At 42.2% G+C, this 27,794-nt stretch overlaps 1 protein-coding gene across 1 annotated transcript in view; it reads left to right on the top strand.

Annotated features, from left to right (window-relative positions):
• Window positions 1-27,794, top strand: part of niban2b (niban apoptosis regulator 2b) — a 34,461-nt gene that overhangs the window by 2,289 nt on the left and 4,378 nt on the right. The window contains exons 2-13 of the mRNA XM_085178919.1: window positions 15,105-15,235; window positions 15,454-15,582; window positions 15,668-15,773; window positions 16,890-17,057; window positions 19,576-19,691; window positions 20,304-20,408; window positions 21,741-21,903; window positions 23,826-24,013; window positions 24,131-24,286; window positions 26,176-26,289; window positions 27,340-27,447; window positions 27,591-27,702. Of these exons, the coding sequence (XP_085035045.1) occupies window positions 15,105-15,235; window positions 15,454-15,582; window positions 15,668-15,773; window positions 16,890-17,057; window positions 19,576-19,691; window positions 20,304-20,408; window positions 21,741-21,903; window positions 23,826-24,013; window positions 24,131-24,286; window positions 26,176-26,289; window positions 27,340-27,447; window positions 27,591-27,702 (1,596 nt within the window). The remainder of the gene's footprint in view (window positions 1-15,104; window positions 15,236-15,453; window positions 15,583-15,667; window positions 15,774-16,889; window positions 17,058-19,575; window positions 19,692-20,303; window positions 20,409-21,740; window positions 21,904-23,825; window positions 24,014-24,130; window positions 24,287-26,175; window positions 26,290-27,339; window positions 27,448-27,590; window positions 27,703-27,794) is intronic.

The following is a 27,794-nucleotide window of genomic DNA, read 5'->3' on the forward strand; positions in this document are numbered from 1 at the left end:
GACAGAGTCAATATACATCTTATTTAGCTGAGTTTGACCTTTGACTGTACTTGAGATCTTTACTTTAAAAACATTGAATTTCAGTTTGACATAAATCCAAAGGAACGAGTTGTTTTTGTTTTTCTGACAGTTTAAAGTTAAACTTTTAAACATTGACGTCTTCTTGACACAAGTGTGGCGTCTCTTCCTTGGACTGTCTTCGGGGTTTTTGTTTCCTCCCCGTTGTGCACACACGACCTATTTTCCCTGCAGACGTACTGATGGGATTCCTGATCGGTAAACTGTTTACAGCATCACAGACAGGAAAACGTGGAGTTTCTGACTCCAGCATGTGGGTGAAGCACTTGTCAGCTCACTCAAACTGACCCTTCTCCACACTTCTCTCATTTCTAAAGTGCTTTACAAGCCTGAACGTTACAGCCAACAGGTGGATTTTCCCGTATCAGTGCACCTAGCCACACAACAACAACACTTACTGGTTAAGAGAGAGTGAAAGTGGACAGTATGTCCTTGGTCTCAATATGAAAATGTTGCAGCAAAGTACACGAATCTTTAATCTACTTCCCCTGAGCTATTGGGTCGGTTACATTAGTTTATGTTACCTAACTGGTAAAATGAAACCAACCAACCCAGTGATGTAACACTGTGTACTGAAAGAAGATGAACAGATTTAATACATTTTAACTTGAAGCACTGTAAAATCCAGCTTCACAGTGTTTGTGTGTGTGAAGCTGACGATGCTTCCACAGGTTTGTTTTTGTTTTAAAGTCTTTTCTTTTTACTAAAATGATTTGAGGTTTGATGACTCGTCTGAAGAATTAATTGCAAGTTTTGGCCACAGATTCCCAGAAAGACCAAAGAAAACTTGGATTTAGCTATAATACAAATAGAATGGAGGAAGTTGAAATGTGGGACAAACCTCAGTGGTATAGACCTACAAACGTTCAGTGACCTTTCTATTTTCCTCTGACTTCCACGCTTGATTTCTGCTTAACGTTTAGATGGAACCTAAAGCTCAGGAAACGTAGTGAATGCCGTGATTGAGGCTAAAGATAATTTTTCCTTCACTGTCATTACAACTCAGAGTAGCACGTACACGTATCAGATGTGGAATTTGAGGAATGCATGAAAAAACATGTTTCTGTGGCTGGATGGAAACCTTAGCACACTGAGGCGCTGAGTCCTGTTATTGAAACTGAGGAGTGGCCTCTGATACCACACGGTGTAAAAGCAAGACTGGATTAGTAACAGATTATTTACATTTATGTTTTGGAGTGAGCATGCATGTAAAAGAAAGTCTGTGTGAATATGGCCAGTTACTTATGTGTTTTGGGTTTTTGTGAGCAAAACACTGAAACTGTAACAATTAGAGAAATTAAAGTCATCAGTTAGTGTCCTGGTTGCTTCTTTGTTTTAACATTTAGTCAGGATGCATGAAGATACTGACTGTTATTATTGGGCATTGAGTTGTCAGCACTTAATTGGTGTTATGACATGTGGAAATGAGAATGACACAGCTGCTAACAGAACTATTGTTGACTGAGTGGGTTGTCTGGGTGGGTTATGGACACATGAAGAACCAGGCAGCAGGACAATCATAGTTTCACTGAGCAGAGTCTCCAGATTATGGATTATCCTGCACCTCGGTTCATTGACTAAACCCAGTCCTGGGCTTTTCTGTTATTGCCTTCCAACCTACTTCTGCATGGGCGAACCTTAATCTGGAAGTCCCGAGGGGAAAATGGGAGAAGCCCCCGAGGCTAGGGCTGCTCGATTATGGCAAAAATGATCATCACGATTATTTGACGATATTTATTTAACAATAACAATGTGTTGAATAATGACTTTAAAGATTGTCAAAATAATATAAAATAGTGCAAATACTGATAACAGTGCAAATGTTTGCAATATAAGAAATAAATGAAAAATGTAAACATCTATGTTTAGTGAACTTTGCAGTGTTGCTCTGTGGTGCAGCTACGACACTGTAGCAAAGTTTACACACTGTGTCTACTTGATCCACGTCTGACTCGAACCCATAATGTTTCCACACCACTCAAGTTTTTTACCTCTTTTCAACCAACAGCAGTCACTCTCCTCTCCAAATAACTTCTGCTGAGCTTTCCGAGCTTCCCTCGGGTCCTCTTAATCAGCGGTCCCCAACCCCCGGGCCTCGGACCGGTACCGGTCCGTGAGTCGTTTGGTACCGGGCCGCGAGAGTTGAGGCTCAGGTGTGAAATGTATAGTTTTCAGGGTTTTTATCAGTTTTCAGCGTTATTTTGTTATCGTTTTTATCGTTTACTCGGTTTTCCTGGGTCTTTTCACGTGTGTTATGAATAAATCTTCTTTTTTTCGGTACCGGTACTAGTTTTATTTTGTTGTATTTATCCGCGACACCTTAAAGGCCGGTCCGTGAAAATATCGTCGGGCATAAACCGGTCCGTGGCACAAAAAAGGTTGGAGACCGCTGCTCTTAATTGTTGTGACGCGTGTTTGAAATGCAGAGAGGTGCGCTCGATTCGCCACACGGAGCAGCGCGAGAGTAAAGCACGAGGGAGGGGCTAATAATCAGCTCAGTCATTTTTAATGATCGTTGAAAGCCCAGATCGTAATCGTGATTAAGATTCCATTAATTGAGCAGCCCTAGCCTAGGCTGGTGGAGAATGGCCGACCTGTGGGACTTCCAGATACAGGTGGCTAACCAACCTGACATTGTAGTGTTGGACAAGCAGAGGAAAACAGCTGTAGTGATTGATGTAGCGATACTGAATGACAACAACATCAGGAAGAAGGAACACGAGAGGCTGGAGAAATACCAAGGGCTCAGAGAGGATGTGGAGGGTGAAGGTGACGGTGGTCCCCGTGGTAATCGGAGCACTCGGTGCGGTGACTCCCAAGCTCGGCGAGTGGCTCCAGCAGATCCCGGGAACAACATCGGAGATCTCTGTCTAGGAGAGCGCAGTCCTGGGAACAGCTGAGATACTGTGCAGGCACTGGTAGAAGACCCGAGCTTGAAGGATAGACCGCCCGCAGGACGAGAAGGGGACATTTTTTAATATTTACACATATATGTCAACGTGGGTTTGAGAGAGAGCTCAAACGTTCAACTCTCTAACTGAACCGGTCAGAATCTTCACTGAAGATAAAACGAGCTTCTTGTTTAAAACCAAGAAGAAGAAGGATGGACACTGTTGGTTGGGTTTATTTGCTCCAGTTGTCACAGTCAGAGTTTCAGTGTTTTGCTTAATGAAGACTTTGTTTTTGTAGAGCTTAGCTCGGTCTATGAGTGAGTGAAACAGGAAATCCCCCCCTCCCCTTGTCCTTGGCTCTGTGAACTCTCTAACCTTTGACCTGTATCTTCCTGTTGCCTGGTGACATGTGGTCCTCTCACCTTCAGCATACACCCAACTGATCGCACAGGTGATCGTTTAAACAGGTTTGATAAAATGAGAAACACTTATTTCAAAGTTAACTTCTCCTCAATAGAAATATATGACAGGGCCAGTAAGAAGTCGACAGAACTCTATCCATGTTTTGACAGACGCCAACAAAATGATGACATTTACAGCAGCAATGAAAGGGCCCTCGCAGCCTGGGAACAGCCAGTGTGCTGCAGGGTGAGTCACAGTCACATGGCTGATTCAGTGTCACATCACTTCCTCACTAACGTCTCTTTGAGTGCTTGGAGCAGAAAAGCGCTAACAGTCTGTTTACAACTGACCATTTACCTTCTGTGCCCACTAGGTGGCAATATAGAACCCCCACTAACTATATGACATATTGATACATATCGAGTGGAACCATCAATTAAAATGTTGCATAGACTGGATCATGATTATAACCTACTGTTTCTTTTTGACAGTAGGTGGAACTATAAACACAACCTAATATTGGCACATAGATATCTCCAGTCTCTCTGGTCGTGTCCAAATTCATGGGCTGCATCCTCCTGAGGACCCGGCCTTCAGTCTACGTGGGCCGGGTCCTCAGAAGGTCGGGTAGGCCGGAAGTAAACAGTTGTGAAATTGGACGGTCGAGCCTTCTGATTAGCGTCACCGCTGTCTCGGTGGAGTTTAATAAACTCGGCCGTCTGCTCCTTGCTATCTAAAATATAACAGGACACTGGAGTAAACTCTCGACTGTCTCACACTTCTGTTTAATCAGTTTTCTGTTTGACGTTTAGTCAGCTGTGTGAAAACCAAGGAGGAACCCACCCGGGGGATTAATAAAGTTTTATTTTATCTAATCTAATAACTTTAATCTCAGCCAAACCGATTTACTCACGAACAAATAAAACACTGAAAAAAGCCCAACAATAACATTTTAGGTTGTCTAAGTGACTTATATATTACGTTTAACCCGAGCAGCGAAACTCCGCGGTGATCTGAAAATGATGTGACGGGAGTTGTGCCGTTCTCGGCGGCATCAGTAACCCTCAAGCTCCCGGCGAGCTATCGAGCTGGTGGGTAACAGACGTCTCCGAAAACGTCGAAGCACTTTTGCAAATATGCGATATCTTGATAAACCGAGCAGATATTTGATGTTCACACAGCTACTTTCTCACCTGAAAATATGTTAAAAGTTTATTTTGTGACCCAGAAAGATTAGTAAGAGTAATTTTAAAACTTAGTAGCGGCCGCTAAACTGGAGTTTGGCTGGGCCGCGCTATGAATTCTGGGATATGGTAGGCCACGAAGGACACACCCGACCCATCCTTCAAATTCGGGGAAAAGGAGGACGCATTTGTCGGCTGCATTCGGAGGAGTCTACGAATTTGGACAGCCTTCGGCGCGTCACTGTGACGTAATCGGTCTACAAATGCGGCCTCAGGAGGAAGCAGCCCATGAATTTGGACATGATGTCTTCTGTCTTCCATCAGGAATTTGGGAGTCTGGGATTCCCAAAAATTGAATCTGGACGTAACATTTTCTCAGTTGACATATACAAGGGACTTCTTGGATGAGTGATGAAAAGTTTCTCCCCATGAAAATGCTACATCCAGACTTAACTTTTTTGAGGTTAACTGGATGATTCAGCCACTGGGGCAGATTGAACAATGTTCAGGTGAGATGTGCGATATCTTCTCCTGTGGCGAATTATTTCACGAAAATTCAAAAGCTTCACAATTTAACATCACCAAGGTCTTTAGACCGTACTCATCAAAGATCATGTTGATCTGATGAAATCCCTGGGAGTCTGCCAAAATTACACTTTAAATTCAAAATAGCTGCCTTTCTTCTGGGTTTGGCGTTTAGCTCCAAGAGATATTTGTACATCTTGAGACATTACATGAAGCTGCAAGACTTCACAGTTGAAACGTAGAGCCATTTTGTAATATTCAATGACCAGAAACATGAAACCTGAGAGCCTTTAACACGCTGCAATGACTTTTCAAGCTTCCCAGACCCCTCAAAAACTGCTTCCTGTTTCATGGCGAATCCCCAGCCACCAGAGCACGCCAGCATCATCAAGTTCTGATGTGTATTCAGACTGCTTCTGAGGTGGACGTGCTCAACCTGGGAGGAGCAGTCGGTGACAGCTTCCTGTTGTCACCATGTGGTGCTTCATCTGTTCATGGCCGGATTCCCATCACACCGGAGCATGTTGGGAGAATCGGACAATGTGTCTTTGAGTTACATGTTTCGTGCTTACTGGCAAAGTTTCTCCAGTAAGCACGCCAATAAATCGCCATTCTGCCCGTGTTGCGCCCTTTGGACACCTTTTAAGACTTTGCTGTTCCCATCAGGTGCTACTGTGATGTCAAATACTGCAGTTAATGTGTTCAGGGATGCACCCTATCACGCTTTTGGTTCAAATTGGACAATAAATGTGTTACGGATGCAACTATTCAACTAATTTAATTGACACACATTCTTTGCTTGGACGCTTTGTGTCCAGCGGTCTATAGTGCGCCATTGTCACCATGGAAATGCGAGCGATTCACCCACGTTTGTGACTAAACTAGACCTGCAGTGCAAACGTATTCAGCAGTCATGTGTTACAGTCTGACAGGCTGAGCTCAGGTAGAGCTTCTGCCAAAAGCTTTCATAACATTTTTCAAATTGAAAGTGAAATAATATAAAATATCGTGTTAATTAAAGTCGTTAATATTTAAAAATATAAAAATAAAAGCTTTTCATGAGTTGATAACAACAAACATGAGCCAGTGACCTGAGGCTTGTTAGGTAACACACTGGATTATTATGAACCATCATAATTACCTGTTTTCAGCAGTACAAAAATGTTTCATCGCAGCTCAGGCCAAACTTTAAAATGCTGATATTGTCGCTTTTCTTCATCGCAGGCTTACAGACACAAACTCCTCACTCGTTCACTCTCACACACAAACATGCACAAACACACATGAACACACACCAAACCAAAACACTGCATGAACGCTTTTTGTCTCCTGTTAATGTCAGAAACCTTCCAAGAACAGAGTAAAGGTATTTTCTGTACCTTTAGTTTAGATCGCACATCTTCTTTTATTTGACTTTGACCTTTCACTGTATATGAGAGTATTTCGATATTTTCGTAGTTAAAAAAATGTTTTCCAGATTTCCAGCAGGGGCGGAGCGGGGGGGCGGGGTGTCTTACTGGGCTTAAGCCCGGGTTGTTTTTTCAGAAGCCGGGGTCTTTTGGAGTGTAATTTTTTCATAGTTGGATGCCTGTCTGACAACTGTATAAAACAAAAAACTACACACAATATTCGAAGCACGTAGCGCACACTGTGGGAATTTACGACTGTGGGTAAACCCCCCCTAATATTGGTATGATCCGAGCTCAGGCACTAAGCGAGGGGGCGGGGCAGCTGCTGCCTTCGAGCGCGCTGTTGGAGAAACGGAGCTAGCAGTGTTGCCAACTTAGCGACTTTGTCGCTATATTTAGCGAGTTTTCAGACCCCTTAGCGACTTTTTTTTCTAAAAAGCGACTAGCGACAAATCTGGCGACTTTTTCTGGTGTTATTGGAGACTTATTTATGACGACTTTTTGACGTGAAAGCGCGTATCGCTTTTACTCTCAACAAGCAGCGGTGCTGCCGTGGGCACCTCGCCCGTTCCAAGGCGCTCACGGGCGGAGGGTAGTCCTCCCCCAGCTGCTATCAGGGCAGGAGACGTTCACACCTGTGCGTCACAACTGCAAATGAATCGCGCATGAGCGAAGCCGCTGCTCCCGCACTGACTGTAACGCAGTCAGTTCTTCTTTTAAAACTACTTATAAACACACACACACAAAGTAACTCCACCAGAGTGCCTATTTCGGGTCACTTTTGCCGGTCCAAGCCCGGATAAAGGAGCAGGGTTGGAATTGTGACATTAAAAAAAACAATAATTGCTAAAATAAATTTAATTTGTAGTTCTAAATAAACTCTAAATGCATTTAGGACATTTTTTACTCACTTTATGTCTCTTCCACGATGTTATTTCTCTCTCCAACAACGTAGGTTGCAATTATATTAGCATGACCAATTATGCAAATTAGGCAATGACGTCATTTAGCGACTTCTAGCGACTTTTAGGACAGCCAATAGCGATTTTCCTTACTGAGGAGTTGGCAACACTGGGAGCTAGGCAGACAGAGGAGAATAGAAGTTTGAGCAGGTACCAAAGCAAATCATTGGTACTGTACAAATAATGTGAATATGACGGTGAATCACGAAAGATTGATATCAAACTGATCACTTGACCCATATTACGTTACTTGCTCTTCGAGTGAATCAACAAATGGCGAAATGAAAAGCCGAACAACAACAATGCTGTTTAGAGAGTCTCAGCTTACATGTGTTTATTTCATATTTTCAGTTGTTTCCCTCCACGGCTAAATAAATCGGTTTCAGTAATGTACTGATACACAAGAATGGACATAAGGAGCTTCTTTCAAAGAAAAAAACTCTGGTAGTATTTTATATATTATGCTTTGTATGTTGTTCAATATATTTCTATGCAAAACAAGAGGAATTTCAATACACAGCAGTATATTCACAGTTTAAACCAGATATGTACACTTTATGGAAAACACAAGAACATTTTTTTTACTGTACAACATCAATTTAGAGTAAACTTGTTTTGTTTTGGATAAATAAATATTGAAATATCTTTTGAATTAGTTAAATGTCAGAATAAAGAGAGACAGAGCTTCTATTTTTATCACTTTCATCAAATTTAGGAGCACATGTACACTAAGTTTATTGACGATTCCATTCTGAGCTGAAGAAGCTTCTGATTGGTTCGTAGAGTACATGTGAGTAAACTGGTGACACAGCTGTGGATGCATATAAGGCAAAACACAGAGGCTGTTTCTGTGACATGGGAACATCAAGAGATGTCAACCAAAACACCAGGAACAGAACTGTGGAGCTCCATCAGTGTGGCTCAGTTTGAATACAATTTAGTGCCATTTACAGTTAAGAAATACAGATTTTCTCTCTTTACTCTTAAATTTAACAAATATGTTTTTATATTTATCAAACTAAAAAATAAACATTTAGTCTGATTTGATGTTACAATTAAAAAAGTGTTTTTATCTGAAGAGTTTGTAAATATCTGGTTTCAACTTTATATTTGATGATTGTCAGCACAGAGAGAGAGAGATGAACAGAGATGAACAAGAGCAGGTGAGACACACCTGTTAGTCAAATGCTTGTTTACCAAAAGTATCACCGTATCATAGGTCCTCATGTATCTCGTACCTAGTGTTTCTTTTTAGGTTTGTTATTTTTCAAATTCTACATTTATTAAGTTTTGCAGCTTGTTTGCACAACAAGGCTGAATAATTATCTAAACCTTTCTGAATCTAAACAGTGTTCTTTGGTAGAATTAAAAAATAAGTGTCGTGCAGGTCTATGATGATTTTTAGTGCTGCTATCATCTAGTTCTGATTCTGGTTCTGTCTTGGTTAAGTCCTCAGTCGTCCTGATTTTGAACTGTTGTCCTGTTTTAATTCCGGATCAGTTCTGGGTCTGGTTGAATTGGGGTTTAGTCCTTGTGTCTTGATGCAGCTCTGATTTTGTTCTGCCTTGCAGCTTAATTTCAAATGTCTGGCTCCGCCTCTGGTTTCCAGCTTAGCCAGGATATTTTCTTCATTCAACCAGCTGTTCTAAAATCTGCCTGAAAAGCCTCCAGCATACTGCAGCAAGAAGCCCCGTCTGATTTCAAAGACTGCTCCAGTACCTTGGTTCTCAGACTACGTGTTAATTGTGGTTCCTGGGCCGTTTAAAGGTGGAAGCAGCAAACAGACTCACTGTGTCTGGGACGGCTGTAGCTCAGGGAGTAGAGCACGTCATTTTGTTATGGCCACTCCCCTTTTTGCATACTCAGTAGGGTTACCCCCTGCAGAGGTGCAGTGATGGAGAGGGTAGTTAATTTGATTGGCTTACACCGGGGTAGAGGCTTCGGGATGGTTTAAATAGGCCTACGCTCTCCCTCCAGGAGGACATCTCTGGGTTTATGTTTGTTTTCTAGTTACTGGTAACGTAGTTTTGGCTCGATCAGATGAACCTGATCCTTTAGTGACGATGATGGGGCCTTCCTCAGATCATGTGACTCATGTGACTGCAGAAAATGATCTCTGTGATACCCAGAACAGAAACTTCTGTAAATCTATAAAGAACATAGAAAACAATGAAATGTAAAACTGTTTGTTTGTTTTTGTTTTTTTAATGGGGGAGCGAGATGATCATTAAGTGTTAATCGGTCTCCAAGTGCTTCTTGTGTTTTCTGGGGCTTTCTGCGTAACATTTAAGGGTCTTTACCTCTAAATCTGCTGCGTCGAGGTCGCCAACTTTGACCTATGACCTTCATCCAGATTGTAAAGCACTCTTCCACTGGACTCTGGAGCAGCGGCGACATTTCTCTGGAGTGAGCAGTCTAACTTCTCCGTCTGGCAACTTGATGGACGAGTCTAGGTCTAGCGGTTGCCGGGGGAACAGCGCTTGTCTAACTGCACTGTGCCAAGCGTAACGTTTGGAGGGGGGGTTGTTTGTGAGGAGTTGCTACTTAGTTTCATTGAAAGGAACTTGTGACGCTTCAGCATAGCAAAACATTTTAAACAATTTCATGCTCCCAAATTTGTGGAGCTATTTGATGATGAGCTCTTTCTGTTCCAGCATGGCTGTGCGCTGGTGCACAAACTCCATGACGACATGAGGGGGGGACTTTGGTGTGGAAGTGGAGTCCTGTTCTTAACCCAGCAGAAACCCTTTGGAATAAATTGGGTCAGAGATTGCCAACCAGGCGTTCTCATCAAACAAGAGTGTCCAACTTTACAAATGCGCCTCGTGAAAGTTTAATCAGAATTCCCGTATTCGCACTTCTAAACCTTGAGGAAAGTTATACGGTTCAGATTCCTTGAGCCCTGCTGATTCTGTACGTTTGCTCAATAACAGAGAAATGTTCAGTTCATAATTTCAATGGTGGGTTTGAGCCGTGAGAGACAGAACCATAACAAAGATGCACTTCAGTTTACACATTAATTTGCATTTTAATGAAGGAAATAAGTATTTGACCCCTTTGAAAACGTGCAAAAAAAAGGTTTTGCCAGTGCCAGAGGTCAGACTCGTCTTGTAGTTTTGCACACATCTCAGGGTGGATTTTGTCCTCTCTGCAGATCTCCAAGTCATTAATGATTTCACTGAGTCAGAACATGAACGCTATCTGAATGTGCCCAGAACTGCAAGTATGCCGACATGAATCAGGTTTTATATATTAAATATTTCTTCCCAGAAACTCCTGAGAGCAGGACCAGAAAAGGTGGCCAACGGTTAATTTCTTTGTATTTATCACACAATGAAGACAGAAAAATACACAAATCCAGCTTTGTGTTAGAGAAACAAACAACGAATGACTTTGTAAATGCAGTTAAGATTCAATTCAATTCAATTCAAAAAGTTACCCTTCAGTAACAAAAAGTTACTGAAGGGTAACTTTTTAAATTGTATGATATCTAATCTAAGTGTGCTTCTACTTGTTTCCAGCCAATTAACTCAGTTTAATTCAGTTTTATTTTTAATATCTCCAAATCACAACATTCACCTCAACAATCAGACAAAACCTATGAACAAGCACTTTGGCGACAGTGGGAAGGAAAAACTCCCTTTTAACAGGAAGAAACCTCCAGCAGAACCAGGCTCAGGGAGGGGCGGGGCCATCTGCTGTGATTGGTTGGGGTGAGAGAAGGAAGACAGGATAAAGACATGCTGTGGAAGAGAGACAGAGGTTAATAACAGATATGATTCAATACAGAGAGGTCTGTTAACACATAGTGAGTGAGAAAGGTGACTGGAAAGGAAAAACTCAATGCATCATGGGAATCCCCCGGCAGCCTACGTCTATTGCAGCATAACTAAGGGAGGATTCAGGGTCACCTGGTCCAGCCCTAACTATATGCTTTAGCAAAAAGGAAAGTTTTAAGCCTAATCTTGAAAGTAGAGATAGTGTCTGTCTCCTGAATCCAAACTGGAAGCTGGTTCCACAGAAGAGGGGCCTGAAAACTGAAGGCTCTGCCTCCCATTCTACTTTTAAATACTCTAGGAACAACAAGTAGGCCTGCAGAGCGAGAGCGAAGTGCTCTAATAGGGTGATATGGTACTACAAGGTCATTAAGATAAGGATATTAGTAGCTTTGTGTGCTGTAGAGGTTTGGTCATCGCTGGCGTCCTGCGTGCTCATCACTGTCAGATACAGTGTGTAGCTTATTTATGCACACCAGTGTAAAGCAGTGCTCTCATTATTTACAGGCAGTAAATAATCTTTCCTGTCTTGTCAGAGGTGCTCTCTTCAATCGTTACAGGATCGTCATCTCTTGCATGACGTTGGTTCTGGTGGTTCGTTGGACTGATTCAGGGCATTTTCATGGTTAATGTGCTTTTGGAAAAACCAGTTAAATGTTCAAACTGAAGCCCTGTCATCTGTAACTCTGCAGCATCTGTGTCCAACCGCAGTCATTGATATTCATAGTTGATGTGAAAAACAGTGACACAAATGTTCACAGCAACCGTTGCAGTTTTGACTGCAGCTACAACTTTAATATGTTACTTAAATTCAGTGTTGTTCATATAACGCCAACAGTCAAAGCCTCTTGGCTGCTCTGCATTGTGACATTTGCTGTGACTCTTAACCCTTCCAGGTGGGTATAAATGGTTTGTTAACCCTTCTACTGCAATACATTGAGAATTTTGAATAATTCAATAATAAAAAAAGTCTTGACGCAGTGTTTACTTCTATGCTTCCTTTAATGCAGCGCGCCGATATGTTAGTGAGTGTTTCCTCCACTGAAAACAGACCTGACAGCATTAAGCCCCCACAGACAGCAGCAGTGAAGACGCTGCACAGCTTTAACGTGAGACTGGAATCTGTGTGTAAAATGAGTTGAACACCCCAAAATTCGGATGTTTAGCCATTCACACGGGTCCAGCCCAGTTTATCTGCCCCCACCCAGGTGGGGACGATGATTCAGGCGTCTGGGTGGGAGTTGGGGACGGAGGATGACAGAATGAGAGGTGAATGAATACATATAGTAATTATTTATTATCTGAAAGAGTTTGTATACATGTGAAAGTTTCTTCTTTGGTTTGGTGCTTTCTTCAGACATTTAGTTTCAGCTGATCCAGACGCTCACCTGAGGCAGGTCGAGTATAAAAGGAGTTGCTGTCAGCGGCGTGAACTCCTGCTCCAGTGATAAAGGCCAGAGGATGAGTTTATTCAGCCTCAGGCAGCTTTGTTTGAACCTGACAGTGAGACCATCTGTGAGACTGATCATACAACAGAGGAGTGGCTTCATTTACCTGTGTGTGGAAATGTGCAAAAAAAAAATCCATTTCTCCGTTAGACTCATGACACGAGCACGTCGGCCAGTTTGTTCTTCCCACTGTGCACATGTCAGTCAGTTTACCTCCACATCCACAGGCTTGTGCTCACATCTTGTAGTCTTACTATCTGCATACGCCACGCCCCAATTTCTCTATATAAGGAAACCAGGTTAGCTGGAGGTGAGTTTTGAATTTATTTATTTAAAAGGGACAGTGCAGTTAAACATAGTTCAAGTGCAAGACATGAGACTGATGTACCGCACAGGTTTATAGCTACTGCTCATTTTCAACAATTGTCCCTTGTTGGGCTACAATCTAAATAAATACATATTACAATAAAACATTTTCATAAAACCAAATTACATCATAAATACAATTACAATTGAGAGACAATAATTTAAATTTTAAAATCATCAGATAAAACGACTACAACTTTGGTTTCCCTTTAACCAAACTTTAACCTTCAATGTAAAGGATCTAATGTCTGTGATCAGTTTGATGTCGGTTGGAAGCTCCACAGACGTCAGGCCTTTATAGAAAAAGCTGACTGACCGAATGTAGATCTGCGATATGATATCTTGCAGTTGCCGTTCACCTTACTAGTAACATGATTACTGTCTTGTCTCTGAATGTGTCTATTGAGACACTCTGGGGCCATCCTATTTATACATTTAAAAACTAATTTAAGAAAACACCAATGATTAAAACTCTTAAAACTAAGTAAGTTATATTTCTGTAAAATGTGACAGTGATGCCACGATCCGATTTTTTTATCCCTTATTTTTAAAGATTGGTTATATAAGGACACCACAGGCTGAGTTGTAGATGGAGCTGCTTGGGTCCAAACTGTGGTGGAGAGAAAGCTGTGACTGTTGTTAAAGAACGCAGCACCAGTAAGGCGAGAACGCAGGAGCAACTCGGCCTGAAGAAACTAACGAGGTCCAGAAGGAAGACAGGAATGGTTCCACTGTGTGTGGGCCGAGACAGACTGAGCAGTGAGATCCAGGCTGTGTGCGATGAGACGGGCACATTTGTCATTTCATTTTCTTTAGATGTTGTCATTTTTAAAAGAAAATGTAATTTTAATCCTGAGCTTCTGGTTAGATTATGATAATTTGTTAAACTGCTTTGTTGTAAATAATAACCAAAGAGAAATAAGTGTCGTTGTTAACAGTAGTGCTTGTAAAGAAAGACAGAACCTCATAATTAGTTTTGTAACCAAACTCGGGTACAAAATTCTGATTACTGATTTTTTTTTTTCTTTCATCATGAAACATTTGCGCAGATTTAATTGTATCGTGTGCAGTGTTGGTCAAGTTACTTGAAAAAAGTAATCAGTAACTAATTACTGATTACTTCCCCCAAAAAAGTAATCCAGTTACTTTACTGATTACTTATTTTCAAAAGTAATTAGTTACTTAGTTACTTTTTAAAAACACGATTTACAACCTGAATAGGTGATAAAGTGATAGATCTTTCAGCCCAATTCTACTTTTTCTGCATAATCATCATACAAAATGTAATCAAATGGAAAAGTCTCTTTTTAAAACTTGTTTTATTAGTTTTAATCTTTTAACTTTATGCATCAAGCAAAAATTTAATTATCTGCAACATTCTCTGACTCGAAGAAATTAGTTTAACATTTAAACCTATTTTCTGCACATTCCAGCACATAAAATAAAATATTTTTTGTGTTTACACTCAGACTTTCAAATAGATGCAAGTAAAACACAGCAGAAAATAAATAAAGTCAAAGACTAGCGGTCCTGTTGCTCTATTTTCACCTGTAAAGCAGGAGTGGGGTAGGCGGAGGGTTACCCTGGTGCAGGTGTGCAGCGGTCAGTGGAAGAATCCGCGAGTTTCTCTGTGAGTTTCCCATTACGTCGTAGCTACTCGGTGCTTGTTTGGAAGTTTAGGGTGTTTTTCGCTGTAAAAAGAAGTTTTCTTCCCACGCACAACGGACACTAATGTTTTTGTCACTTTTTATGGAATCAAACTCAAAGTAAGGTCAGTACTTCCACGCTTTAAACGCTGCACGCTCATACTCTCTCTGCACTCGATATATGATCCATTGTTGATCTGCACACAGCTGTTGTCACGAACGTCGCACTCGCTTACGTCACTGTCATGAGACATTCTCGCAAAAAATCACGGTTTTAGTAACGCAGTAACGCAGCGTTCCTACGGGAAAGTAACGGTAAGTTTTTGCAATAGTAATCCCTTACTTTACTCGTTACTTGAAAAAAGTAATCGGATTACGCGTTACTGCCCATCTCTGATCGTGTGTTTGTGTTTGCAGCTCGGACTGGAAAGGTGATCGCTGAGTTTGGGCGTTTGTACGAGCAGCAGCACGCAGTAGCTCTGTTCAACAAAGTTCGCTTTGACGTAGAGGGAGGAGGAACCCCGCAACCTCAGCTGCTTCACCGCAAGGTACGAAATCCTCTCTGAAAGCTTTTATTCCAAACACCAGGATGTCTCACATGGCTCTTTGTTGTGAGTGTCACACCGATGCTGCTCACAGTGAGCTGTGCTCCAAAGTCTTTGTTAATCGTTTGGATGATGACCACAGTGAGTCCTCTCGGCTCTGAATGGACAGAGAGAGACTTCAATAACTCAAAGTTTCTCTTCGGTTGTGAAATGTGTCACAGATTCCTCTGGAGAACAAGGCCATTTTTTCAGGCTCCCTCTTCCAGTACTTGGAGGAAAACAAGAAATGGAGGAACCACTTCCTTTTCATCCCAGACTCCCATGACATCAAGTACTACGACAGCAAGGCGGTGAGACGGCTGCAGTGTTCGCTGTACATGAGCAAGTTTTACTCACCGTCTAAGACATCAACTCTGTTCTTTGGCTTCACCGCAGGCCCACGACAGACTCCTCCATCCCAAAGGAACTATCAGCTGTGCCGGCTATAAAGTCCTGACATCTATGGAGCAATACCTGAATCTGATCAGCAACAGCTTGCCAGGTGAGGAGCGGGTAGGTAAGGAGATAAGGAGGGTGCACTTTATGGTTGGTAAATTGGTAATAACTGTTTTATTACAGTAGGAAGGGGAAACTCGAATCAACAGGAAACTCAGTTCATCAAATGCAATGATTTATTGTGGCAACTTAAGACGTGCAGTCAGTGGAGGTCAAGTTGGGAGGTTGGCCACCGAAGGTTGGCCATGCACAGTCCATACCTGTTCCCATCCCGGGCCCCCACGTCACTCACGGATTGCTCTCCAGGAGGGAAGTGTCCTCTCTCATCCCAAATAAAGGGGTTTGAAAGTGGGCTTAGGGAACCCAGAGGTTAGGTTTAGGGCCGGAATGAAATCCCTGCATGGGATTAAAAGAGGTTAAGGTTAGGGAAGGCTTCAGGGCCAGGAGTTTATAATGGGATGGCCATAAAAGGGCCTATACAAGTAAAAATTGTAGAAAAAAAGGAGGGGAAAATTCCCTTAATTAGAGCTATAGCACCCTCTAGTGGGTTGTATTGGGGTTACACTCTCACATAATGGCACCTGAAGCTTCCCTCAAGCATAGAAATACATAATGAACATAAAATCAGTCACTCAAACTGGTTTCATTAACAGTGACCAGTTAGCTTAACTGGTCACTGTAAACGTGTGAATGTGACAGTGGACAGTGAGCATCCAAACTGTTCATTTGTCACAACAGGCTCCAGGACTTCAGCCTCACTGGTTGAATGTTGTTGCTGAAGGTGCTGAGCTCTCTGTGGTGAAGCAGACCAACATTTCTCTTAACTGTTAGCTGAGAGCTGCCGTTGTCTAAATACTATATAAACATTTTTTAGCTGTAACAGGCTGATGGGGTAAAGCACACGCAAAGTTGTTAATGCGGTAACTGCAGAGCGAGGATGCAGGAGTTTAACACTGAGACTGCACATGTGTCTTCTTGGAGGGGGGTCGCACTGGCAACCACGGTGTTTCTGAATGTTGCTGTGTTCAAGAAAAGGAAATCAGAAATGTTTGCACACTATCAGTGAGCACGGACGACATGATGAAGTCTTTGTTACAGTTGAACTCTACAGAGAAACTTCGAGTGTTTCATTGTGTTATTAATGCAGTGATTTTATTTTTAGGTGTTAAAGCCAAAGTGGGAAGTTCCCCCTTTCTAAAGTGTGCCACTCCGCACCCTCTGATAATGTGGCACCCTTACGCCCGCCACTACTATTTCTGTGTGACGACAGAGAAAGAGCAGCAGAAGTGGTATATGGTACTCCAAGACTGCGTCAGACACTCCAACAATGGTGAGTCGTGCTACTGTAATGATAGATTAACCCTTTATTGTCATTGTGCGTGTGCAACGAAGTGGTGGCTGCTCCACACCAACTGTGCGTGGTGTAAAACTGTAATAGTAGGACAGAGAATAAATAACAAACTAGAGGAATCTATGCAAAGCAGGAGGGAGGCAGACGTTAGACAGGCTGCAAACAGAGCTGCTACTTTCAGTCCTCAACAGTTTTATTCATGTTTGTCAGAGCTCTGCTTCTTCTCTGTGCTGTAAACAAAGACTAGATCTGCACGTTGCTTTTCTTCTGCGCTCCTGCTCTCTTTTCCTTCTCTGCTTTACTGACTGTTAAGTTACTGTGATTGAGACGTGCCAATGAAGATGTCAGCCCTGACTGGAGCTGGAGCTTAGCTGATAACAGTAATACGGGCCATAAAGTCCCAGATAGTCTGAGTGAACAAAATAAAGTTGTTTTCATTAAATACCCTGTGAAATAGTTTAGTCCTCGTACTGTCTCTCTCACACACACACACACACACACACACACACACACACACACACACACACACACACACACATCTAATTGACGTCGTGCTTACAACCATCAGAAGTGAAACTAAAACAAACATACTGAGATAATTTAAATTTAACACTAAATGTGATTCAGAACATTTTTGCTTTTGTCCGTAATTTTTTGACATTTTATTTATAAATAAATAAATAAATAAATAAATAAATAACACTGCCAAATCACTACAACAGTTACCTGAAGGCAGCTTATATTGTGAGGTAAAGACTAGAATACAACAGCACAGAGGAGACGGAGGAAACCCCAACGATTGGATCTGCACTCTGGGAAGTTTTAACAGGAATCACAGCGTCTGTCTCCTGAGTCTGAGGGAGCTGAAGGCTCTGCCTCTCACTGCACTTTTAGACACCATAGGTGCTACAAGTAAACCAGCAGCCTGACAGTACCGTGCTCTGCTGGGATAACACACTTCTATGATAAGGTTGTTTTATCTTTTCAGAATGAGCATAACCTGCTCTCTCTTTCTAGTCCCTGTCAGGACTCTTGCTGCAGCATTTTGGATCAGCTGAAGGCTTTTCAGGGAGTTTTTAGGACTTCCTGATAATAATGAATTACAGTCGTCCAGCCTGGAAGTAATAAATGCATGAACTAGTTTTTCAGCGTCACTCTGAGACAGGATATTTCTAACTTTAGAGACAGATATGCAGACTGAAGGGCAAACATGGAGGCCAAAGTAAGACCCTGCAGAGTCAGAATCTGGATAGATGCTGCGTTTCTACGGTTTTGAAGGCCGAGTACAAGAACCTGTGTTTTATCTGAGTGTAGAGCAGGGGTGGCTCAGAGGCCACACTGACTTTTAAAATCTGACGGGCCAGCACAGATGCATACATATCAAACATATTAAGATCACACTTTTTAGTTAGTTTTGTTGTGGCAAGAACAGATCTGAGGTGTTCATCACTCAGCTGGGATCTGTGGGCGCTGCTTTGTCTGTTCACACATACGTGGAGCCAAACAGCAGCATCCTCTGTGACATCATCTGGATGCTTGGTCCCCTCACTCTAATAAAGTGCATTTTACAACTGGCTTCGCTGCGTGATCGAGGTGCAGCACAGACGTGCACAGTGTAAAAAACCTGCCCTGGAGTCTTTTGAGCAACCCGACTTTTGTTCCGGTCAGATTTGGCGATCCATCTGCCTGACGAGTGTACGCCGAGGTAGCTTGACCTCTTGATGACCTCTGCCGCGTGTCATACAAGTCCTCTCTCACGTTTTCCTCTTTATGGATTGCATGGCCAAAAACTCTGTTATCTTAAAATTAAAAATGAATCCCTCTGATACAAATTAAAAGCTGAGCGGTGTCCTTACACAACTAACCTATAATCACATGGCAAAACAATCACCTTACCAAGCTACATACATTTGTTTATTACATAATTAAAACTAACTTGCAGATTTATCCTAAATATTGTTCAGAGTTATGAAATCTTACATTTCTCGTGTAAAACACTGAATATGAAGCCAACAAAATTCATTCATTGTAAAAAGTCATCTGGGCTCCTGCACCTGACCAACCCCCAGTTTAATAAGTCCTCTGTTCATCCAGCAGGTCGCAGTGTTTTCTTCAGCAGGATAAAATGATGACACTGTTTGTTATGTGTTTAAACTGAAACTTGATTGGTTGGTGGAGGCGTAAAAACAGTTAACTGTAATTTATCCATCCATGAGTTTATATTTACATTCAAATGAAGCGTGGATCATTGGAGTTGTGTGATTGATGATCAAAGTATAAAAGAAGTCCAATTTTGGTAAAACTGTTACACTTTTGTTCTTGTTGAAATCCCCTGATACCATCTGAAGGAGAGGAAACTAGATTATTTGAAAGGGTCTTAATCTCACGATGCTGCGCTCTGTCATCAGCCCTGCTTTTCCTCCTGTTTTCATTTCTCTGATAGAAGACCTGCAGTTATCAGTTCAAAGTTCACTGACGGCTAATTCTTCAATTCCAGGTTTGTCCGATGAGAAAAAGGTTCAGACGCCAGCCTTCACTAATGCAGTGCGACTCTACCGGCAAGCTCAAGGCCAGTATGGCACCTGGGAAATGATGAGTGGTGCACCATCACAGGTAGCTTTGGCAGAAATGCTCTTCTGGGGCCTCAATCGGACTTTTTTGGGGGGGTGTGAAGCTGGGATGAATCAGGTGCTGTGTCATGAAATGTAACGTGGTGCATACAAGCTTGATGTCCTCCCTCAACCTGATTTTTCATTGAATTGCAACACGAGGTTTCATCAAACACCTCTGATGGTCAGAAGGATGATTAATTATTAATTATGCACATGTTGCATCATATCAGGCCCTGCTGTCCATGCTTCAGTGCTGAACAGGTTTTTCTAGATGCTTCTTCAAACCCAAATCACATTTATGTCATTTAAATTAAGTTATAGTCTAATGCTGTGTTTTTAAATCATTCTTTACTGTTTGTCTGATTTTAAAAAGGCAAATAAAATGTGTTATTATTAATTATGTGATAACAGCATAACCACCTCACGTTGTCTTCTGCTGTCTCACACGCTGTAGTTCATCTCACACGGCCTGTGTGAGTCTGTTATGTTCTGCTTCCTCACATGTGGTAAAACGTACAGAGAGGTTACCATGACGATCACATGAGCGACTGTAAACATGCAGAGTTGTGCTCGTGGTCCTCTTATTTGTATGTGGGAATTGTTTTCCTCGTAGATCTTGTCTAACCTGGTGATGGAGGGCCTCCTCTCGGAGCTGAGAGACCTCATCGCCCCCCGCCTCAAAGGCAAACTCCACGAGAGGCAAAGGAACTGGATACTGGTGAGAAACTACTCTGATTATCAGACTCAGTCTTTAGCAAAACAAGTGTTAACCTGCAAGTTTGGTGGATTCTGCACCAATGATTGGGGGACTTTTCAGGGTCTTTTCAGCACTTTTGTTTCAAACATTGTTTTATTTTGCCAAAATAACAGGAACTTTAATGACAAAGGTGTTGTGTGATTTATTCAGATATACACTACCAGTCAAGTTTTAGAACACTCCAATTTGTCCAGTTATGCAGTTGATTGTCTGATTGCACTGGCAGCTAGCAGCTGAACAAACCCGCGTCATTCATCCTACAACAGAAATCAAATGTTCCCCCATAAATGACCTTGTAGCTGCTTTGCTTTCACTCTTCTGTCCAGTTCAAACCAGCTGATGGGGTTTCAGTCTGCAGACTGTGCTGCACACTCCATGTTTCCAAGCTCACCATCTTGTTCTTGTAGTTCTGGCACAGCTTGGACTGTTTGGGTCATTATCCTGCTGTAGGATGAACCCCTGACCAACTGCATACCAGAGGCTCCTGCATGGTGCTGTGGTAGCTGTTTTGGTTCAGGGAGCCTCTCACTCTGTACGAGTCACCGACCCTGGATCCAGCAAACAGCCCCAGACCATCACACTTCCTGCTCCATGTTTGACACACTGTGGATCCGTCCTTTCACCTACTCGACAGCAAAGATCCTGCGTGATGAACCGAAGATTTCAAGCTTTGATTCATTAGTCCATCTCACCTTCGTCCAGTCTTCAGTAGTCCAGTGTCGATGTTTCATGGCCCAGACAAACCTGTTCGTCTTATTCTGACATCTTATCAATGGCTTTCTTGCTGCAGCTGACGAGCGTCTGGCACCACAGTGTGTTCAGCACTGCTTTTCTGCAGACAGAGGGGGAAGTATAACCTGCAGGAATTAGTAGCAGCAGCTTTCAAGGCTTCATCAACCTGCTGCAGGACAGATTTAACCTGTTAACCCATGTTGTCCCTGAAAAAGGCTTCTTGTATAACTCTGAAATCTTTTTTTTACCTGGCAGTTCACCCTCACCTTTGTACCATTTCAAGCTGTTCATTGGACTGAATGAGTTGAATTGCAGTAAATAACTGGAAAGATTAGGGTGTTCTAACCTGTGACTGGTAGTGTAAAGGTCTGTAGCTCCACAGCACCTCTCCAGCAGGTACATGTACACCTGTAAACTCAACAGTCTGTGTTATGCAGATAAACAAATATATTCACTACATGCATATTCCAAACCCTTTAGGCTACTATGTGACACTTAAACAGACGATGTGCTGCACAGGTGTGAGTTTGGCACCATCAGCTGTGTGTTTCGTGTTTGCAGATCAGTGATGCTGTGCACAGCCTGGTGCAGGCGCAGTGCCAGACGCAGTATGAAGCAGTGCTGCAGAAGTGTGAGGCTAACCGCTCGTCTTTAGAGGCCTCCATACGAACAGACATGGACCAGATCATCACGTCCAAGGAACACGTGACCAACAAGATCAGAGGTTGGATAAGAGCAACACTTCTCCTCATTCAGATACTAGCAGCACATTTCTCATCTTTGGTTAGTTATAATCATCGATAGATACTCGTGGAAGCAGAAGTCGTGATAATAACTGTAAATGTTAAAGCAGTGTTGTTCTAAATATCTACAGGGCTTAAAATTCTTACTGTGGGCTCAGTTTCAGCTGTAAATGTGGATTCATATCTTAATAGGAACGTTTATTGCTTGTTTTTAAAACTGCACCATGGCAAGAATATCAGTGAGATGCTTGTATATAAACCTATGAAACCTATATTTTACCTGCTTTTGGAACAAAGGAATGATGATGCATCCATGACATCAAGCTGAAGACGCATCCATGCAGTTAGACGATTGGTTCTAAATGTAGTTGTGAGAGAGAGACTAGCCAGAGAGAAGTCAAGCAAGCACAAGGAAACCAGACAAACTAACAAAAAGGCCAAATCAGCAACCAACTTACTGTTACATATTTGTAAAAATACTGTGTGTGTGGAGATGTTACATTGTCTTGGTTTAAAAAAAAAAAAGATAAGAAAAATATATCAATATCTTACAGTTGGATATTTTAACATCACTGTCGATCAGTAGAAAGCAGGGAGACAGTTTCAGAAGGTTTCAGCTGCAGACAGGAGACATTAAACCAAACAAAGTTACTGAAGGGTAACTTTTTAAATTGTGTGATATCTAATCTAAGTGTGCTTCTACTTGTTTCCAGCCAATTAACTCAGTTTAATTCAGTTTTATTTTTAATATCTCCAAATCACAACATTCACCTCAACAATCAGACAAAACCTATGAACAAGCACTTTGGCGACAGTGGGAAGGAAAAACTCCCTTTTAACAGGAAGAAACCTCCAGCAGAACCAGGCTCAGGGAGGGGCGGGGCCATCTGCTGTGATTGGTTTGGGTGAGAGAAGGAAGACAGGATAAAGACATGCTGTGGAAGAGAGACAGAGATTAATAACAGATATGATTCAATACAGAGAGGTCTGTTAACACATAGTGAGTGAGAAAGGTGACTGGAAAGGAAAAACTCAATGCATCATGGGAATCCCCCGGCAGTCTACGTCTATTGCAGCATAACTAAGGGAGGATTCAGGGTCACCTGGTCCAGCCCTAACTATATGCTTTAGCAAAAAGGAAAGTTTGAAGCCTAATCTTAAAAGTAGAGATAGTGTCTGTCTCCTGAATCCAAACTGGAAGCTGGTTCCACAGAAGAGGGGCCTGAAAACTGAAGGCTCTGCCTCCCATTCTACTTTTAAATACTCTAGGAACAACAAGTAGGCCTGCAGAGCGAGAGCGAAGTGCTCTAATAGGGTGATATGGTACTACAAGGTCATTAAGATAAGATGGGGCCTGATTATTTAAGACCTTGTATGTGAGGAGCAGGATTTTGAATTCTGGATTTAACAGGAAGCCAAAACAGGAGAAATCTGCTCTCTCTTTCTAGTCCCTGTCAGGACTCTTGCTGCAGCATTTTGGATTAACTTTTTTTAATTAATTTATTTTATTTCACCTTTATTTATGTAGATAAACCTCATTGAGACATAAAGTCTCATTTTGAGCAGCAACCTGTTTTAAATATCCTTATAAAACTACAGTTTGATAAACATACTGTAGTCGTTATAATTCATATAACAACTAATTAACTGGAAAAAAACAGGTAAAGATAAAATAAGACAGTAACAATAAAACATGAAGAACAGGAACAGCCCTGATGCTTCATGGATGTTAGAATCAGCCACAATAATTATTTTATCTGAGCTCAGAACTAAATCAGATAAATGTTTATGTCAACATGTTTCTACATCTGCTTCATTTACAGGTCGTCACATTTCTAATCTGACACAACGATCCCAGACGTTTGCCTGAAACTGCAAACCTGCTTTTCCTCTTGTTTTGCAGCCGTGGTTCTTCCTAAAGCAGAGAAGCTGCTGAAGGTGAGCATCCAGCCCTACATCAGCTCCATCCTGGAGGCCCTGCTGGAGCCCACCAGCCGAGGGTTCTTCGAGGTCCGCGAGGTTTTCTTCCGAGAGCTGGTGGACATGAGCAAAAACGTCCTGAACGAGGGCACCAAGGAGATGGTGGCACAGGTGAGAAGAGGTCCTCCTAGAGAGGGGGATTCAGTCAAGGAGATACTCCCTCTGCCTGCAGTGAACTCAGAAACATTTAGTGACGTTCAGTGTTTGTAATCTTTTCCTCTTCCTCAGCACATGGAGAAGATCTCCATGCTTGCCTTCCATCCAGTGAAGATGCACAGCTGCTATGAAAAGGTGATGCAGCTGAGTCTGGAAGGTCTGGATCAGAGATTTGACATCTCGAGCCCCTCAGTGTTCATCCAGAGGGTCCAGATCCTCATGAGAGAGGTGATCATCACGTACTGGCAGCTTTAACATGTAGCTGGAGGTCTAAATGATGTATTAACTACAATCGTAATTTACTGTACGAATGGTTTTCTGATCAAATGTATTTTTAAAAATCTGCATTTTATTTGTTGAAAATTTCATTTTCTTACATTTTCTTATGAAACAACACGTTACAAACGATATAAACGGAGTGAGGAGGTTACAATTAGGGATGCAACGATACCAATTTTTTCAAACCGATACTTTGATCTGAGTACTTGCCGATACAGAGTACAAAAAATGATACTTCTACCACACACACACACACACACACACACAAATGCAATGAATTGGAAGACAGGTTTTATTTATTCTCTGCCGATAAAAAAATAAAATCGTAATAAAAATGACCACAAAAAACTTTCAAGTGAAAAATAAGCACTTCTGTTAAATTATTGCAGAGTCTCCACATTGTAATTTAACAAAATATCACTGAACTATTGGCACTGTCTCGAGCTTTCAGAATAATAAATAAACACTTCTGTTTGGAATAAAATAAATACAAATTAGGTTTGTGAATAAAATAAACTTTTAAATTATTGCAGAGTGTCCATATTGTAAACAAACAAACAAAATAATTATTATAAAATAAATAATAAATAAAATAATAATTGGCCCCCTAGTGGCCAATCTAAAAAACTACAACAAAAATGACAAGCCACCCTCTGATTAATGAAATAAATTGGTATCGGTTAACTTTTACGAGTATGAGTACACACACATTTTACAGTATCGGCCCGATACCGGTGCATCCCTAGTTACAATCAACACTTACTGGTAAATAAACATCACATGCTTTGAAAAACAAACTTCCCACTGTATTAGAAACACTGATGTGTGCTCTGTAGGAAGAAGCTCAGACAGAACACTAGCAGACGCGGCTAAAACATAAAACACCACAAAGAGATGCTGCAGTCTGGATTTAAACTGAGCAGCTTCTTTGTGTGATGCACTGAGCATCTCTTATGTAAATATGCTCCATTCCTGTGTATTAAATCACATACAAAGTACATCATGTTGTCGCCTTCATCTCTTAGAATTGAGATGTTCACTGATTGCTGTAAATTTGTCAGGGATTGAATGAGATCAGAAAGTTTTATTTCTAAAGAGAATAGTTTAGTTATTATTGAATTATGGTAAATGGTAAATGGCCTGTATTTGTATAGCGCTTTTACTATGTATAGCGCTATACACACCCAGTCATCCACCCATTCACACACTGGTGGAGGCAGCTACAGTTGTAGCCACAGCTGCCCTGGGGCAGACTGACAGAGGCGAGGCTGCCATATCGCACCATCGGCCCTTCTGACCATCACCAGTAGGCGGTAGGTGAAGTGTCTTGCCCAAGGACACAACGACCGAGACTGTCCAAGCCGGGGCTCGAACCGGCAACCTTCCGATTACAAGGCGAACTCCCAACTCTTGAGCCACAATCGCCCCCAAAGTATCATGAAATACTTTGTGGTTTGTTAGTCTCACTGTCCGTGTTTGAACTCGAAACATTTCCTGCCTCCTTTCCTGAAGTCAACATTACACTGCTTATGTCTGTGTGAGCATCTCTCTGCTCTCTGCGTTGTAAGAACAAATTAAACGTGAATAGTTGCTGCTCAGTCTGCAGAGGAATTGAGCACCATGAACACAACAGCACTGCAGGAGGGCAGCACTTCTGAATGAAAGTGTATTTGCTCAGGAGAAGTATGACTAGGTGGAGGCACGTCATGGAGCATCAAGTTTAGGATCAGTTAATAGATCTTCTTTCATATTTATGTGATAATTATCAAAGTCAAGATATTATAAAATATACTGATGCATTTGAATGTGATGGTGTCCCCATCTCTGTCTGTTTACAGCAAATGGACAATGCTGTTTATACGTTTGAGCAGATCCTTCACCAGAGTCTGGAGTCTCAGGGCGGTGAGGATCTCTGTAAGACGATCCAGCGCTGCCAGGACAGAGTTATCAAGGTAAAACATGATCAGTAAACCTGTTAATCACCATTTTATCCTAAACAGAAACATGGGAAGAGGAGGATGGGGTGGTAGATTTGAAGGTTGGTGGTTGGATTCGCTCCACTTTACACCATCCATACAGAGTGTGAGCATATTAATCCACCTTCTTCTGCTCATCCTGGGCCGGCCCAGAACACCTCACCCAGGAGGCTCCCAGCATCCATCCTTGTCAGACACCTGAACCACCTCAGCTGCCTCCTTTCGATGTGGAGCAGCGGCTCTACTCTGAGCCCCTCCCGGATGGCTGAACTTCTCACCCTATCTCTAAGGGAGAGGCCAGCCACCCTTCAGAGGAAGCCCATTTCCGCCATTTCTTTCCGCGATCTCGTTCTTTCGGTCACTACCCACAGCTCGTGACCACAGGTGAGGGCAGGGACGTAGATCGACCGGTAAATTGAGAGCTTTGCTTTTATGCTCAGCTCTCTCTGCACAGACCGGTACAGCATCCACATCAGTGCAGCCGCAGCACCGATCCATCTGTCGATCTCCTGCTCCCTTCAAGACTCCAAGATACTTGAACTCCTCCACTTTGGGGCAGGAACTCGTGGCCTGTTGAGCCATCAGGGCCTTATTCAGGGAGGTCACCACGAACCTGATGGTCTCTCTGAGCTCCGTCGCTGCCCCGTGGAGAGAGAAGAACCATCCAGAAGGACTATTTCTGCTGCAAAAATGCTTCAGCAAGGGGGAGGAAGACTGGAGATGGGAGGAGGACGCAACACATAACGGCAGTGCTCGGTGCCTATTGGGTCTAAGAGCAGACCACAGCAACCTCTGAACTGGGACCAGTAACCATCACAGTGGCAGACATCCAAGAAAGGGCCAAAAACCTTCGTCTGTACCACATGGACGCTCCTGTCAGGCTTCATAGCGTCGGGAATACTTTCCACATATACTGCATTTGTTCAAAATGAAGTTACAACTTATAGTTGCCATCTGACGCACACACACACACACACACACACACACACAGTAAAGCTGTCCTTTTCCTTCCTTCCTGTGGGTCAGAAATTTGACTATGACAGCAGCACAGTGAGGAAGTGTTTCTTCCGCGAGGCTCTCTTGCAGATCTTCATCCCCTACATGCTGAAGCAGCTCAACCCTTGCTTTGTATCTGTGAGTACATCAGCTTTTCTCCTCCCAAGAACCTGGAAAATTAATAATGCACAGTTAGCTTCTTGTTTCTTTAACAAAGAAAAGCATTGTGATGGTTTATTGTGTGTATTTGTTCTTGCTTTCATTCTTCTTTGAAACACCAGGAGTTGCCACGCTTTGAGGAGCTCATCTTCGAGGACTTTTCCCACTTCATCCTGGTAGAAAACATCTTTGAAGAGGTTGTGCTGCAGTCAGTCATGAAGGACATTATAATGGGTCAGTCTTCTTTGGTGGTGTATCTATATCGATGAAGTAGTCAGAACTGAGGGCGTTATTATTTATTATTAAGTTATTATTAAAACAGGAAA

This window comes from Neolamprologus multifasciatus, chromosome 12 (assembly GCF_963576455.1).
Source record: "Neolamprologus multifasciatus chromosome 12, fNeoMul1.2, whole genome shotgun sequence".
NCBI classification, from domain to species: domain Eukaryota; kingdom Metazoa; phylum Chordata; class Actinopteri; order Cichliformes; family Cichlidae; genus Neolamprologus; species Neolamprologus multifasciatus.